General features: G+C 39.4%; 1 protein-coding gene across 4 annotated transcripts in view; it reads right to left on the bottom strand.

Moving 5' to 3' along the window:
- Positions 1-242: 242 nt before the first annotated feature.
- LOC109436244 (integrator complex subunit 6-like) overlaps positions 243-12,384 on the bottom strand; it is a 56,538-nt gene continuing 44,396 nt past the window's right edge. The window contains exons 11-18 of one of the 4 annotated variants that reach the window (XM_019714684.2): positions 11,900-12,010; positions 9,434-9,652; positions 8,426-8,549; positions 7,280-7,422; positions 5,610-5,712; positions 2,559-2,933; positions 1,596-1,689; positions 243-1,236 (exon numbers count right to left, since the gene is read on the bottom strand). In XM_019714684.2, coding sequence (XP_019570243.2) covers positions 1,128-1,236; positions 1,596-1,689; positions 2,559-2,933; positions 5,610-5,712; positions 7,280-7,422; positions 8,426-8,549; positions 9,434-9,652; positions 11,900-12,010 — 1,278 coding nt within the window. In that variant the 3' untranslated portion in view covers positions 243-1,127. Of the gene's footprint in view, positions 1,237-1,595; positions 1,690-2,558; positions 2,934-5,477; positions 5,713-7,279; positions 7,423-8,425; positions 8,550-9,433; positions 9,653-11,899; positions 12,011-12,384 lie in introns of all 4 variants that reach the window. The other 3 variants (XM_019714682.2, XM_019714683.2, XM_074324308.1) reach the window with 3 other exon arrangements.

The raw sequence follows: 12,384 nt of genomic DNA, 5'->3' as shown, positions 1-12,384 counted from the left end.
TTGCTGTAAACCTTTGACTGTCTTCCAGAGTTCCAATAAACTTGATTCTGACAGTTTTTCCCAGTGTTTTCAGTGTTTCTGGAGAGGAATTAACCCCTAGAATACCCCACTCTATCATTTTCACCAGCATCACTCACTTCTTTGAATGACATTTTCAAGTGTAAATCCTTATGTTAATCTTAATTTAATAGTATGTCTTTTTTTTGAAAGGAATAACAAATCACAAAAGACAGAACTAGAAATTTCTCTAGCATTAATAAACTTGCAAAAATCAATAAAATGATTTATTTTATATATGCAAAGTCAAAATCTCTTTGTACACATAATTTTTGCAAATTAATACAATAAACATAACAATACTGTTCCATATAAACCTTTGTATAAACATTAAAGGAAATATATACATTATTTTTTTAGTGCTTTCAAAGCACAGAATGTTCAGGTTCACCTGAAGACTTTCTGTCATCTTATGCAAGAACAAATGTCAGGGGTTGGGGCAGCCTCAGGTGCACTTGGTAATGTCTCTAGACAAATTAAAAGAGAGTTGGAGGTAGATTGTTTGGTGACTCTCCCTGATCCCTCCCACAGAGAAATAAGTTACCCTAATAGCAGCTTTCTTACTCTTTGATTTAATCTGTCCTGAATATTGCATGGTTTAAAAGGCACAACTAGGAATTGTTGAAAACTTTGTTCGGCACACACAAGATTACCAGTTGGATTCTGGACACCAATTCTTTCTAAAGGACATAGTAAGAACACTAAATTGTGCTCCACTTACAGGTGGCCCCTAGTCACTCTGGAAATGCCCAGAACAGCCAAGTTCAAATGAGTGAACACTTGTCACCTGTGGTAGGGGCGACAGTGTTTACTGAATTTAACCTGCTGCATTAATAACAGTACCTTCCTCAATTGGGAAAAGAAACAACAAAATAACAAATTAATACTTTCAGAGAAAATTCTTAAGAGCAAAAGCCAGCTTTTACTGCCAGAGAATCATAAATAAAAAATCTCCACTTTGTCTTAGCTTCTAGAAGGCAATTCTCTTGACTAAAAAATTCTAGGAAGCTTCAACCATATCCCATCCTACAGCACAGAAAACGTGTCCTTTTCTCTCCTTGGTCTCTGCATTAGCATGATGATCTGCTGTTGATGTGATTAACATTGTTGTGAAGGTGGTGGGAATCTATTTTTTCTAGTACCTTCTCAAGGTACTGAATTAAGACTCGTCTTTTAAACCTAAAATTAAAGAGACATTTTATTAACCAAAAGATACTTAAGGCACTTATGATGTGCAAGGCACTGAGTGGGGTACAAATGGAAGTGACAATCTACATAGAAATGCATCCTCATGTAAATACCAACAGTGCCAATTGAGGGCCCAGGCCCACCTCAGACTATGATGAGCCTACAAGGCTCCATAGAGTTGGATGAATGAGTTGGTCTCAGATAATATCAATCTGAATGCCTCTGGATACAGCCTTAACCATGAGTGAGGGGCAGGTTTTGAGAAAAGCAAGGCAGAGCCTATTTCTCCCCCTGTCCTGTATTGGGCCCTACCACTTAAAAAAGAACAAAGAGCTCCTCTTTACACCCACCTTGCAGCTTCCTTAATGGTAAATTCAACAAATTGTTTCTTGACTGCAAAAGGTCCTTGCACTTCTTCGAGCAAAATGAAAATTCTTTCATACTCTGAAGATATTTAAAAAAAACACAAAACTTCAGTATTTTAAAAAATATGAATGGGAAATAAAATTCAATCTTTACACATCCTCAGTATCATTCTTCATGGTTGGAAAGATAGACATAGTTTGTACGTTAAACACTCAAATCATGACATCTGCTAAGGAAATGCTTGTAAACACTAATCAAATGTAGTAGGCTAAATAATGATCCCCAAGTTGTTCATGTCCTAATCCCCGAACCTGTGAATATGCTACCTGATATGAAAAAGAGACTTTACTTTGCTAATGTAATTAAATTATGGATCTGGAGATGGGGATATTATCCAGGTTTGTGCATGTAGGCCCAAATAATCACAAATATCCTTATTAGAGGGAGGTAATAAGAGAGAAAAGATGTAAGGATGGGAGCAGAGGTTAGACAGGAGAGAAGAAGCTAACACTGCTGGTTTGAAGATGGAGGAAGGAGCCATGATCTAAGGAACACAGGCAGCCTCTAGAAGTTGAAAACGACAAGGAAACAGATTCTCCCCAGACCCTCCAGAAGGAACGCTGGCCTCCCAACACCTTCATGTTAGCCCAGTGAAAATCATTTCAGAATTCTAACTTCCACAATGGTAAGATAATATAGTTTTGAACCACAAAGTTTGTGGTAACTTGTTACAGCAGCAAAAGTAAACTAATACAATAAGTAAGGGGGAAAAGAGCAAAAGGTGTATTGGATCTTTTCAGTTAAAGCAAGAGGAATCACTTTAAATTATGTGAAAACCCGATGCTTCCAAAAAAATGCACCTCAAAAGATAGCTTGAATCTATTTAGAGTTATACAATGAGAGGGACCTCCCATTATATTATTGATAGATATTCTTTCATTACTTACTTCGTCCAAATTTTCGAACTTCCTTCATTAATTGATGTTTTATATCAGCATTGATTCCTTGTGCCATAGCAGGAGTTATTTGCAATGTATTTGGCACAGTTCCCAAAGCAGATGCTACTGAGATTTTTCGATCATCTGCAGAGACACTGCAGTTTTTGGTTCCTCCTATAAGTGCATTACTACCAGGTTTGTGAATCAGGCCATCTTTCCTTAGGCTAGTGAAGTCATCAGACAGAGAATCCAATTGGTTGTGTGGAATACCATCTCCTGCCATATTCATAAGCTCTGGTGCAGCAGATTTTGACAACAAGCCATTAGGTGGGATTTGACCATTTTCCATCTTTTCCTCATGGACATCGTGAGTGACAGTAGCATCTGGAAACCAAATTAAGAAGTTGAACTGCGAGGTAGGTGCATCATACCAGCCCCACAGGTAGAGCCCACTGCTCCTCAGTTTCGAGGAAATAATTTGTTTCATAAAGCAAGAGAATGTACCAGATGGAGTCTGAGACCCCTCAAATTGAGCTCAGGAAGATAATACAACAAAAGCACTTTATTCTCTGCATGGTACTATAAACATATATGGAAACTAAGTAAGATAGTACAAGTAACAAACATTCTCGATCCCTGGCACTCAAGGTTTAGTGCTTTACAAGCTGAAAAGCAGCAAGTCTCACTTGATGTTGTGATATCTATAATTTACCTATAAAATGCCATGTTTTACAGATCTTGACACCAGACTATGTAGGCCCCCTTCAACCTCCCTCCTCTCTACCTCAAAAGTTCTGAGAAAACAGAGGTGGACATTAGGTGTGAAAGTTCCATCATCAAAAATCCTTGTCTGTATATGATTGTCATCATTCTCTTCTAGGTCAAATAATTGGGTTTCTTTTTACTCTAAGTCTGACACCCCTCATTTTCTCACCCTCTTCTGTACCAGGCACCGTGCCAGGAGATCAGGATCAGCAGTTGAAATAAGACAAACAATCCCTGTCCTTATGGCACTTATATCTCACGGGGAAGTCAGACAGTAAGTGGAATACGCAAATGAAATAATGACAGTTTGAATTTCTGTTAGGGAGAAATAAGCAGGGATGTGACAAAGAGCAGGAGGGGGAGCCTCACTGGATGGGGGGGAGGGGGGGTTGGTCAGGCAGAGCCTTCGGAGGAGGTGTCCTTTGGGCAGAGCCTGGAAGAGGAGGAAGAGCCGACTCTGTGCACATACAGAGGAAGAGCTCCAGTCAAGCGCAGGGCCCCTAGGAGGGTTCCAGCCAAAACCATAGAGTAAAGGACAGAGGCAGAGAGAACAAGGAGGAGATGGATAGGACACATGTTAGGAGAGGATGGCAGGGCCAGGTCGTGTTGAGCCTGTAGACTAGAGTCGGGAGTTCAGATTCTGTTGTGAATGCATTGGAAAGTTGATAGTGGGTTTGCACGGTGGACTCGGCAGGATCTGATTTCCGTGTTGACATGATCACTCTGGCTGCAGGGCAGAAAATGGGTTAGATGAGAAGATGGGCAGCCTGGTAATCAAATAAGAAGCTACGTGGTAGCTTTGTGACAAATGATGGCAGCATAGACTAAGAGACAGAGAGAAACAGTGGGATACAATTATATTGGTCAAGTTGCCTAGACTTGCTAATGGATGGAAGTGAGAGAAGAATAAAAGAGAAATTGTGGTGACTCTGGTTTTTCCGCTGAACTACTGGGTAAATAGTGGCAGGGCTATGCCGGTGCTGGTACACAACTGCTCACAAGAGTGGATTGTGGCCAACTATTCCTAATCTGGTTCAGTGACCTCACATTGATAATTTGACGTTGATAATGTTGACTATTTACACTGTGGAAATCTGCAAACACTACAACCCAGGGCTTCTCCACCTTCACAATCCCCACACCTGTGGACATTCAGCTGTCACAGCTTTACCAATACATCGCTGGATGGTGTCATTAGCTGCACTGGGGAAAGCTGCAAGTAGAGGTATTTTGGGGAGGGAAGGTCTCCTAGAGTTCAGTTGATACAAGTGAAACCTATTGAGTTTTATATGTCTATTAGATACCGTGCCCACAGTTAAATTTGAATCTGAATTTGGAGTTTAGAGCAAGTTGTAGTCTAAAGATATAAATGTCTGAGTTGTTGAAATATAAATCTTATTTAAAGCCACAAGACTGCATGGGATCACCTAGGGAGAGAGTGCAGTGAAGAAGAGTGTGTCCAGAATTGAGCTTTGCATCCCATCCCTATACTATGTAGAGGTGGGAAAGAAGGGGAGAAACCAGAAAAAGTACATGAAAACGAGTCACTAATAAAGGAGGAAAAAACCAGGAGTTTGTGGTGTCTGGGAACTCAAGAAAGTTTCCATGGCAGAGGGAGTGAACAACTGTGCCAAATGATGCTACGAAGTAATGGCAACATACAGCAGACACTGGGGACCTTGATGAGACCCGTTTCAGTGAGGTGGAGGAGCCACAGCCAGATGGCACTGGTTTAGAGCATAAAGAGGAGATGCGGACACAGAGAGAAAGTGTAGACTCATCTTCTTATTGAGCCCATCTGCTCCTAGTGCTTCAGGAACCTGCTCTATCTTTCGGTGCCGTGCAGCCGCTTCAATGTTCGTACCACATTATGTCCTGCCCTGGCAAAGCAAACATGTTCATCTCTCTCCCTTTCTACATCTTGTGTTAATTACTATGTAAGTATGGATCATTTTCCCCCTCATAGAAATTGAGATTCTTGAAACAGGGTCTCTGTTCCCCCCTGCCCCTAGGGCCCTCTATACCTACCACATTGGTGATTTCATAATGGTTTATTTAATGAACTAAACTGTATACAAAAGAAATGAATACAAAGGAAGTTAAAATTGTTTAGTGTCTTAGTCTTCTAGGAGCCAGAAGGAAATCACAACCACTACTCTATACCTGTATGTACAAGGGTGGGTTTTATGAGGTTTGGATAAGATGGGAACCACGAGGCTGAGGGTGGTCCCTTTCCGCCCACATGGTTAGTTACAGTAGGTGGTGTTTGTGGTTTCCTCAACAGCGGGGACATACTCCGCCTTCTCTTAGATGATAGAGGACTGTTGGGTTCTCCAGGACGTTTCACTTTGTTTTGTGGCCCTGTTACAAACTCATCTGCTTCATCAATCATCATTCCCTAAAAAACATCAATGAACATAGTCCATTAAAGACAACACTGAAAGCACACTTCATATGTATATACAATCATATATTCCATAACCAATATAGGTCTTAATCATGGGCCAAAGATTTATCATGCTGCACACAGACTCTGTTCTCAGAAAATGCTACTCAATTTTAAACCAGTCTAAGGGGAATCAGGAGGAAACTAAAATATAAGGTGTTGCCCAAGGTCAAACATAATACATTCATAATTAACTTGAGGAATGAGCAACTCCCAGCAATCAAAATGGGAATAAACTCACAGTTACCTTTCTGAAGTACAAACCATTTTGAATCAACGCTTAGTAAGGGAAATCATTCCTTTTTGTGTGCTTCTGTGCTTTCAACTCATCATTAAGAAACACTGATTATCACTGTACAGAATGTTGCATGTAGAGGGTGAAGGGCAGGTAGATGGAAAATGTAATTCCCTCGATGGCAACCTCACACAGATTCAAATATGTCCACCTCGGTGCTGGACAGAAATAAGGGGCTTTTCACTCTTGGGGGTAGATAAAAGATGAGAGCCCACAGTATAGAAGGTTAGCTAAAAGCTGTTCTCATCCAAGGATAGCCCATGAATATGCGCTCCCATTATTTGAATACAATCATGATAAATTATTTTTCCAAAGCAAAAGAAACAGTATAGAAAGGGGAAAACATATTTACTAGCATCTACTACATATCAGGTAATGTTCTAAATGGTATAGATGTACTAACTCAATCCTCCACAAAGCTCTAGGTATGAGTTAGGTGTAATAATTATCTCCAGTACTGCAAATGAGGAAACCAAGACATGGAAAGATTCAGAAAAACTCCATTAATTGAGGATTGGGGTGAAGTGGAATACCTTTCAGTCTACTTTTGTTACAGAAGAGATTATTGCATCAGTCTCTCTCTCTCTCTCTCTCTCTCTCTCTCTCTCTCTCTCTCTCTCTCTCTCTCTCTCTCTCTCTCTCACACACACACACACACACACAGACCTCACATTTAGATTTCTAGTAGGACAACCCAAATAAAGCAACATCACCTAGTACCTCATATTTCATACCTCACCACTATCTAGATAGAGCACTAGACATCTGAATGCTGGAAACAGAGCAAATAAATGGTGATTTTAATATTAAATAAATTAGTCTGTGGTGGTAGGAATGAATACAGACTCAAGCTGGAAAGATGTGGTTACAAATCCTGGCTTTTATCAGCTGTGTCATTAGGGTAAGCCATTTACCACTGTGAGCTTTGATTTCTTCTTATTAAAGGGTGGACAGTAATATTATCTGCAGAATGGTTGTGAGCATTAAATGTGATCATTTCGAACACCAACTTCTACTACCTAATTAAATGTCAGCTATTGTTTTCTTCAACCAAGACACTCTTGCATCAGGAGGCTTCCACTTTCCATTCACAAAGAGCCCTGGAATCATATTTGATCTTTTAAATAAACAGGAGAACCTCTGATTTATATTTGTCTTGCCAAGAAGAAATGAATTATAGCAAGAATAGCACCATTTAGGAAGACATAGAAATAGGTATCCTACCTTCTTATCTTGTTTAAATGGATTGCCAAAAGTATGTTGTCTTTTGGGTTGATCTGGATCAATCTCTCGAAGTGGAGAAGCCAATGTCTTTAGATATTCCTGATAGTTACCCATTTGTGCGACTGGAACACTATGAAGAGAATCTGCAAAGCCGTCAGAAAAGAAGCATGCTATACAGCTGAAGTGTATGGTCCTTTTGAGAAGACATGATCATTGTCTGGCTTAGCAATATGTATGTCGGCATCCAATAGCCTAAAATCTTGAATCTATTATTCTGGGACCTAAAATCATCTCTCTTCATCCCACTCATTACCAGTCCACCATTACTATTGCCTACGTACAAGCTCAAATCACTAGGCCAAGAACAACTCCCTTACCCTTCAAACCAAGTTTGAGAATGGACTGACATCTCTTATACCACCATCCCAACTCAAAACACCATGTTTATTCTGTGTTTCAAAGAGCCTAGGCCTCATGGTTTTCTTGTATCATCCAGGGAACATTGGTTAGTGGGTTTCACCCTCTTGGAGAATTTGATTAAGTCTACAGGTGCTCTTCCTAGAAAAGTACCCTCCCCACAAAACTTGGTGTATAATTTCAGGAGGTTGGCCAGGCTAAGATTTGCACATCTCAGTGGACAAATGACCCTTTATAAAATGAACAAAATGGAGTGTAGGGGAATTGTACATTGTCCAATTATCCTGGACACTATCAGGTTCATTCTTTTCATGTAAGTGAGGAATTCTGGATTGAATTCATCACAGTAGGCTGGGTGGTATAGTGTTGGGACATACAATTTCCAAAATCTGACAGAACGGAGTTCTGCCACTTTCCAACTCACTAAACCTGGGCAAACTACTAAAATGCTCACTCTCAGTTCCCATATCCATAAAATGGGCATAAAATAGTATCTATCTCATGGGGTTATTTTGAGGCCTAGAGAGCTAAAGCATGATATTGTAATATATGCACTGATTAATGCACACTTCCCCTTAAAGCTGAGAATAATAAACATTTGCCTGGGGAGATACAGGTATTTAGTGAAAACAGGCATTCTAAACATTAAAGTATTACAAAATAACCTACTTGTGTACGTCAGGCTTGACATTTTCCTAATCAACAAAAACAACTTCTGTGTTCATTTACCTTCATCTTGTCCAACAATAAACTTGTGTGTTTTCAGCAGATTGGATCTCATTCTGGTTAACTGGTCTAAAAGACCTCTACGTGAAATATCATAAGCATTTCTATATGTCTGAGGTTTCAAATCCTATTTGAAATGAAACAAATGAATTCAGTTACTCCTGATGTTTTTAATTTATATACTTAATAAGTAACCCTCTTAACATCTTAGTGAAGGACTCTATATTCAATACAATCGACTACAGTAGAATTTTCCCAGTAGAATATTTGCCTTCGCTGGCCTTATTCTGAATTCTAATACACCCACAGAGCATTAAAGCCACTGGGAATATCCTTTTGCGAGTATGTCACTTAAAACATCAAATCCTGAGATTTATGCCTGTAGCAGCCTTGCAGCCCCACTGCTTGTAATCTAGATGCATTTCTCTGGCAGCCACGGAGATGAGCTGCTGGGCTCTCCCTCCAGGAAGCAATGGCTGATCCTGCGAGGAGTGCAGTTAGCTGAGCCTCCAGCTGCAGTGCCTCAGGGATCTGCTGCAGCATTTGAGCCGAGGCCAGGCTCTTCCCAGGCTGCCCCCAGCCAGTGACTGAGAATGGTGTGTGTGGGGGTGGTTTTAGGGCCTGGATTTTCTGCCCAATGTGGACCTCCTCCATGGGAAATCTTGGTGCCAGAGGTCCCTGTTGGGCTGGCCAAGACTCTCTCCCAGCTACACAATGCCTGAGGCTCTTCATACCCACTCTTCCTTCCTTGCTCCCTCCTCTCACAGGTGCTGGATCAGCACTGTGGCCTGAAGGCTCTCCCAGCTTACTCCTGTTCCCCTCCCCTTTATCTTTCAGAGACATTACCCCCAAAACAGATCTTGTACATTTAATTCCATATTCGTGTCTGCTGCCAGGATAATTCCTAAACTGGTCCATCAATAACTATAAAGTTCAAAACAGGACTGGAATAATTTCAAAACTAAAGTAATATGAAAGACATAAATCTATCAGGCAAGTTCCAACAAATACCTTGTTTAAGAGCCCTACTTGGAAGCCAGCAAATTCTTTGGTATTCAGTTCTGTCAGTCTCAGTGAAGTTTCCCCTATGATTTCTTTCAATAGTTTTCTAAAATTTTTACTGTGAGTCAAGGACACACCACCTCCAGAATGATTTTTCACTTTGATTCCAATTTCCTGGGGAGGTTTCTTCCCCACTGACGCTAGTATTCGTTCTGACTCTAGTTTCGTCTAAAATGAAAGTACATAGTATGTTATGAAAAGATCTATATTATCACTGATATTTTCACTACTTAAGAAAGATAATACTTTAAGAACCCCGGAGAACAATTTTCAATTGAATCACAGAAAAACGGGTGATTAAACATTTTCCTGTGCTTCTCTGTACTACCACAGCAAACGGGGGGGGGGGGGCTAGAAAGACATATAATACATTTTTTTCTCTTGTCTAGTGTCAAAATGACTGAATCGTGGACAGAATGGAAATCATGGATAAAAATTATATTCATAGACATTTAAAATCACATTTTGTTACTGTAAAATCTAGTCTAAGTCAACATTCATTTTGGACCCAGACATAAAGGTATAAGACTCTGTATTTATAAATGCAAACAAGTGCTAAAATTCAGATTATATACATTGGCATTATTTCGGAAAAACTTAAACTTTTTATTTCTAATATTGAACCATCCAAAAACAGTAATGCTTAATTTAACAAATATTGCCAAGTAAATAATTTGCAATATGTACTCAATCAATTTCTTACTAACTTACAACAAAACAATCCTCTTACTAGATACTATTATACCATATTGGTAAACAGTACTCAAGAGTGAACTGCAGCAATATATTGGGCATATTTTGTTATTTACATACATCTAAGATAGTTCAAGGAACACTAGTGACATTTAGCTATTAAATTAATAATTAAATTACTAATTAGAACTAATTTAAATTACAAATGATTTTTTCTTTTATTCTAAAAGACAAAATTCCACCAATGTCCAGTAAGCCCAAAATAATTCTGAATTTTTTATGGTTTGGTTAGAGATATTCATTAATTTTCCCTAATTATTGGAATTAAGTATGTTTATTATCTTTTTAAAAAATTAAGTCATGAAAGAAGGGATAACAGCAAATGAAGGGTCTGTTTCCATAAATAGTCCTGAAAGTTCATTTATAAAACTATAAAAGCAATGTGTCCCAGAAGGTCCCAGAACTTGCATGAGTTTCAACTGTCCACTATTCTTCCTTGTGGCCATACCCTGCTGACACAGCCTTAAAGGCCTAAGATAGACATCAAATAAAAATATTAAATCAATAGATCAATCAATCAATAAATAACCAAAGCAAAACATTAACAACAACAAAAATCTATCAGCAAAGGGGAAAAGGGGTTAAGGGGACACTTAATAGACCAGAAATCTCGGTTTGCTTTTCCTTTCTTTTGCAATGAGCACACTGGACTGGTAGGAGCTGGTAAACGCCAGGCCGTACTTAACTTTTTGCCAGTTCCTAGCAAGGTGTGTCAGCTTCCCAAATTGTGGAGGCATTTGGGGTCTTCAGTGAAATCTGCCACTCTTTTGCTTACTACTCTCGTTTTTTTTAAAGGCCCAACTTCCAAACATATCCAACTTAATGCGTTGTAGTCATTGCAAACGCTACTACTGTTCCCTACCTGGGAATACATTTGTGCATAAGAAAATAAAGCTGCCGCATGAATTTGTTATATAACATAATACATTTGTATGGCAGTAAAGCTCTAACTCAATAGTTTTCAAACATTCCATCTCGCAAGAATGGGCTAGGTAGAGGTGAGAAGTATGATAAGTAGGGGTGAGTGGAGGATGAGGTACTAATAGAGAGGGGCAGGCAAGGGACAAGGTGAATAATGGTAAATGAGTTGTGGGTATAAAGTAACAGATGCAGGGCAAGAAGAGAGGAGGTGGAACTCCACTCTTCAGGTCCCCTTGGGGCCTATCAACCTCCAGTATGAGGAATACTGGTCTCATCTCCCCCTCTCTAAGGAAAAGCATATGGATAGTTACTGCCTAAAAACTAATTTCAGGCAAGTCATTTCATCACATCACTGTGCCTCAGTGTGCTGACCTAAAAAGGGGGGATGGTCTAGCCCAATGTGATTTGAGGAGAAACTAGGTTGAGGATAGACAAAATGTGACCCATGAAATCATTCTATTAAGCCTCTGCCCCTCTTAGGCCACAAAACAGCAACCAGCTTGTGGGTAGGACAAACTGGCAAGCAAAAGGAGAAATGGCACAGCATCCGATGATACTGACAGACCCTTCACTTCAGTTTAATGGTGAAGCTAGAAGCCATAGAGAATCCCAGTAGTACTAAGTGATAGTGTAGAAATAGATACACATTTAGTTTTTTAAAAATGACCATTACACTAGAGAATAAGGAAATGCACTTCTGAGGGCAAAGGAGTATTGTTTGTTTGTTTTTACCAATACTACCTGTTGGCTGAGTTTTTTAAGGTAAGAGATAACACTGTAACTAAGTCCACAATCTAAATTATCTGATATCAGATTTGGAGCTCCCATCATCCTTAGTGCTTTCTTTAACGGCTATAAGGAAACAAAATACACAACGGTAAGAATAGAATAAATCTTAAAATACTCAAAGTTCAGTTATAAGGGGCAAAGGGACATGATTCATTTCTTAGAAGTCAAGGTGCTGCACATAAAACCAAACATGGAACATTAAAAAGTGGCAATGAAAATAGCAGAGAAGTAAGGAGCAGAAAGTAAAAAAAATCAGAAGAGAGTGGGATAAGAAGAGCAAAGAACAGCAAATTCAAACAGGTAAATTGCTTTCAGTCTTAATTCCCAAGTCATAAAATTATTTCACATTGCATTCTATCGTGCACCCCATTCCTGCCATGGTAAATACTAATACACCCCAATTTCTCCTCCCAGTGACACCAGACACCAATGGTTCT

This window comes from Rhinolophus sinicus, chromosome 18, assembly GCF_057876585.1.
Source record: "Rhinolophus sinicus isolate RSI-liver-muscle chromosome 18, RSI-T2T, whole genome shotgun sequence".
Classification (NCBI taxonomy): Eukaryota; Metazoa; Chordata; class Mammalia; order Chiroptera; family Rhinolophidae; genus Rhinolophus; species Rhinolophus sinicus.
This window is presented reverse-complemented; position numbering and strand designations above follow the sequence as displayed.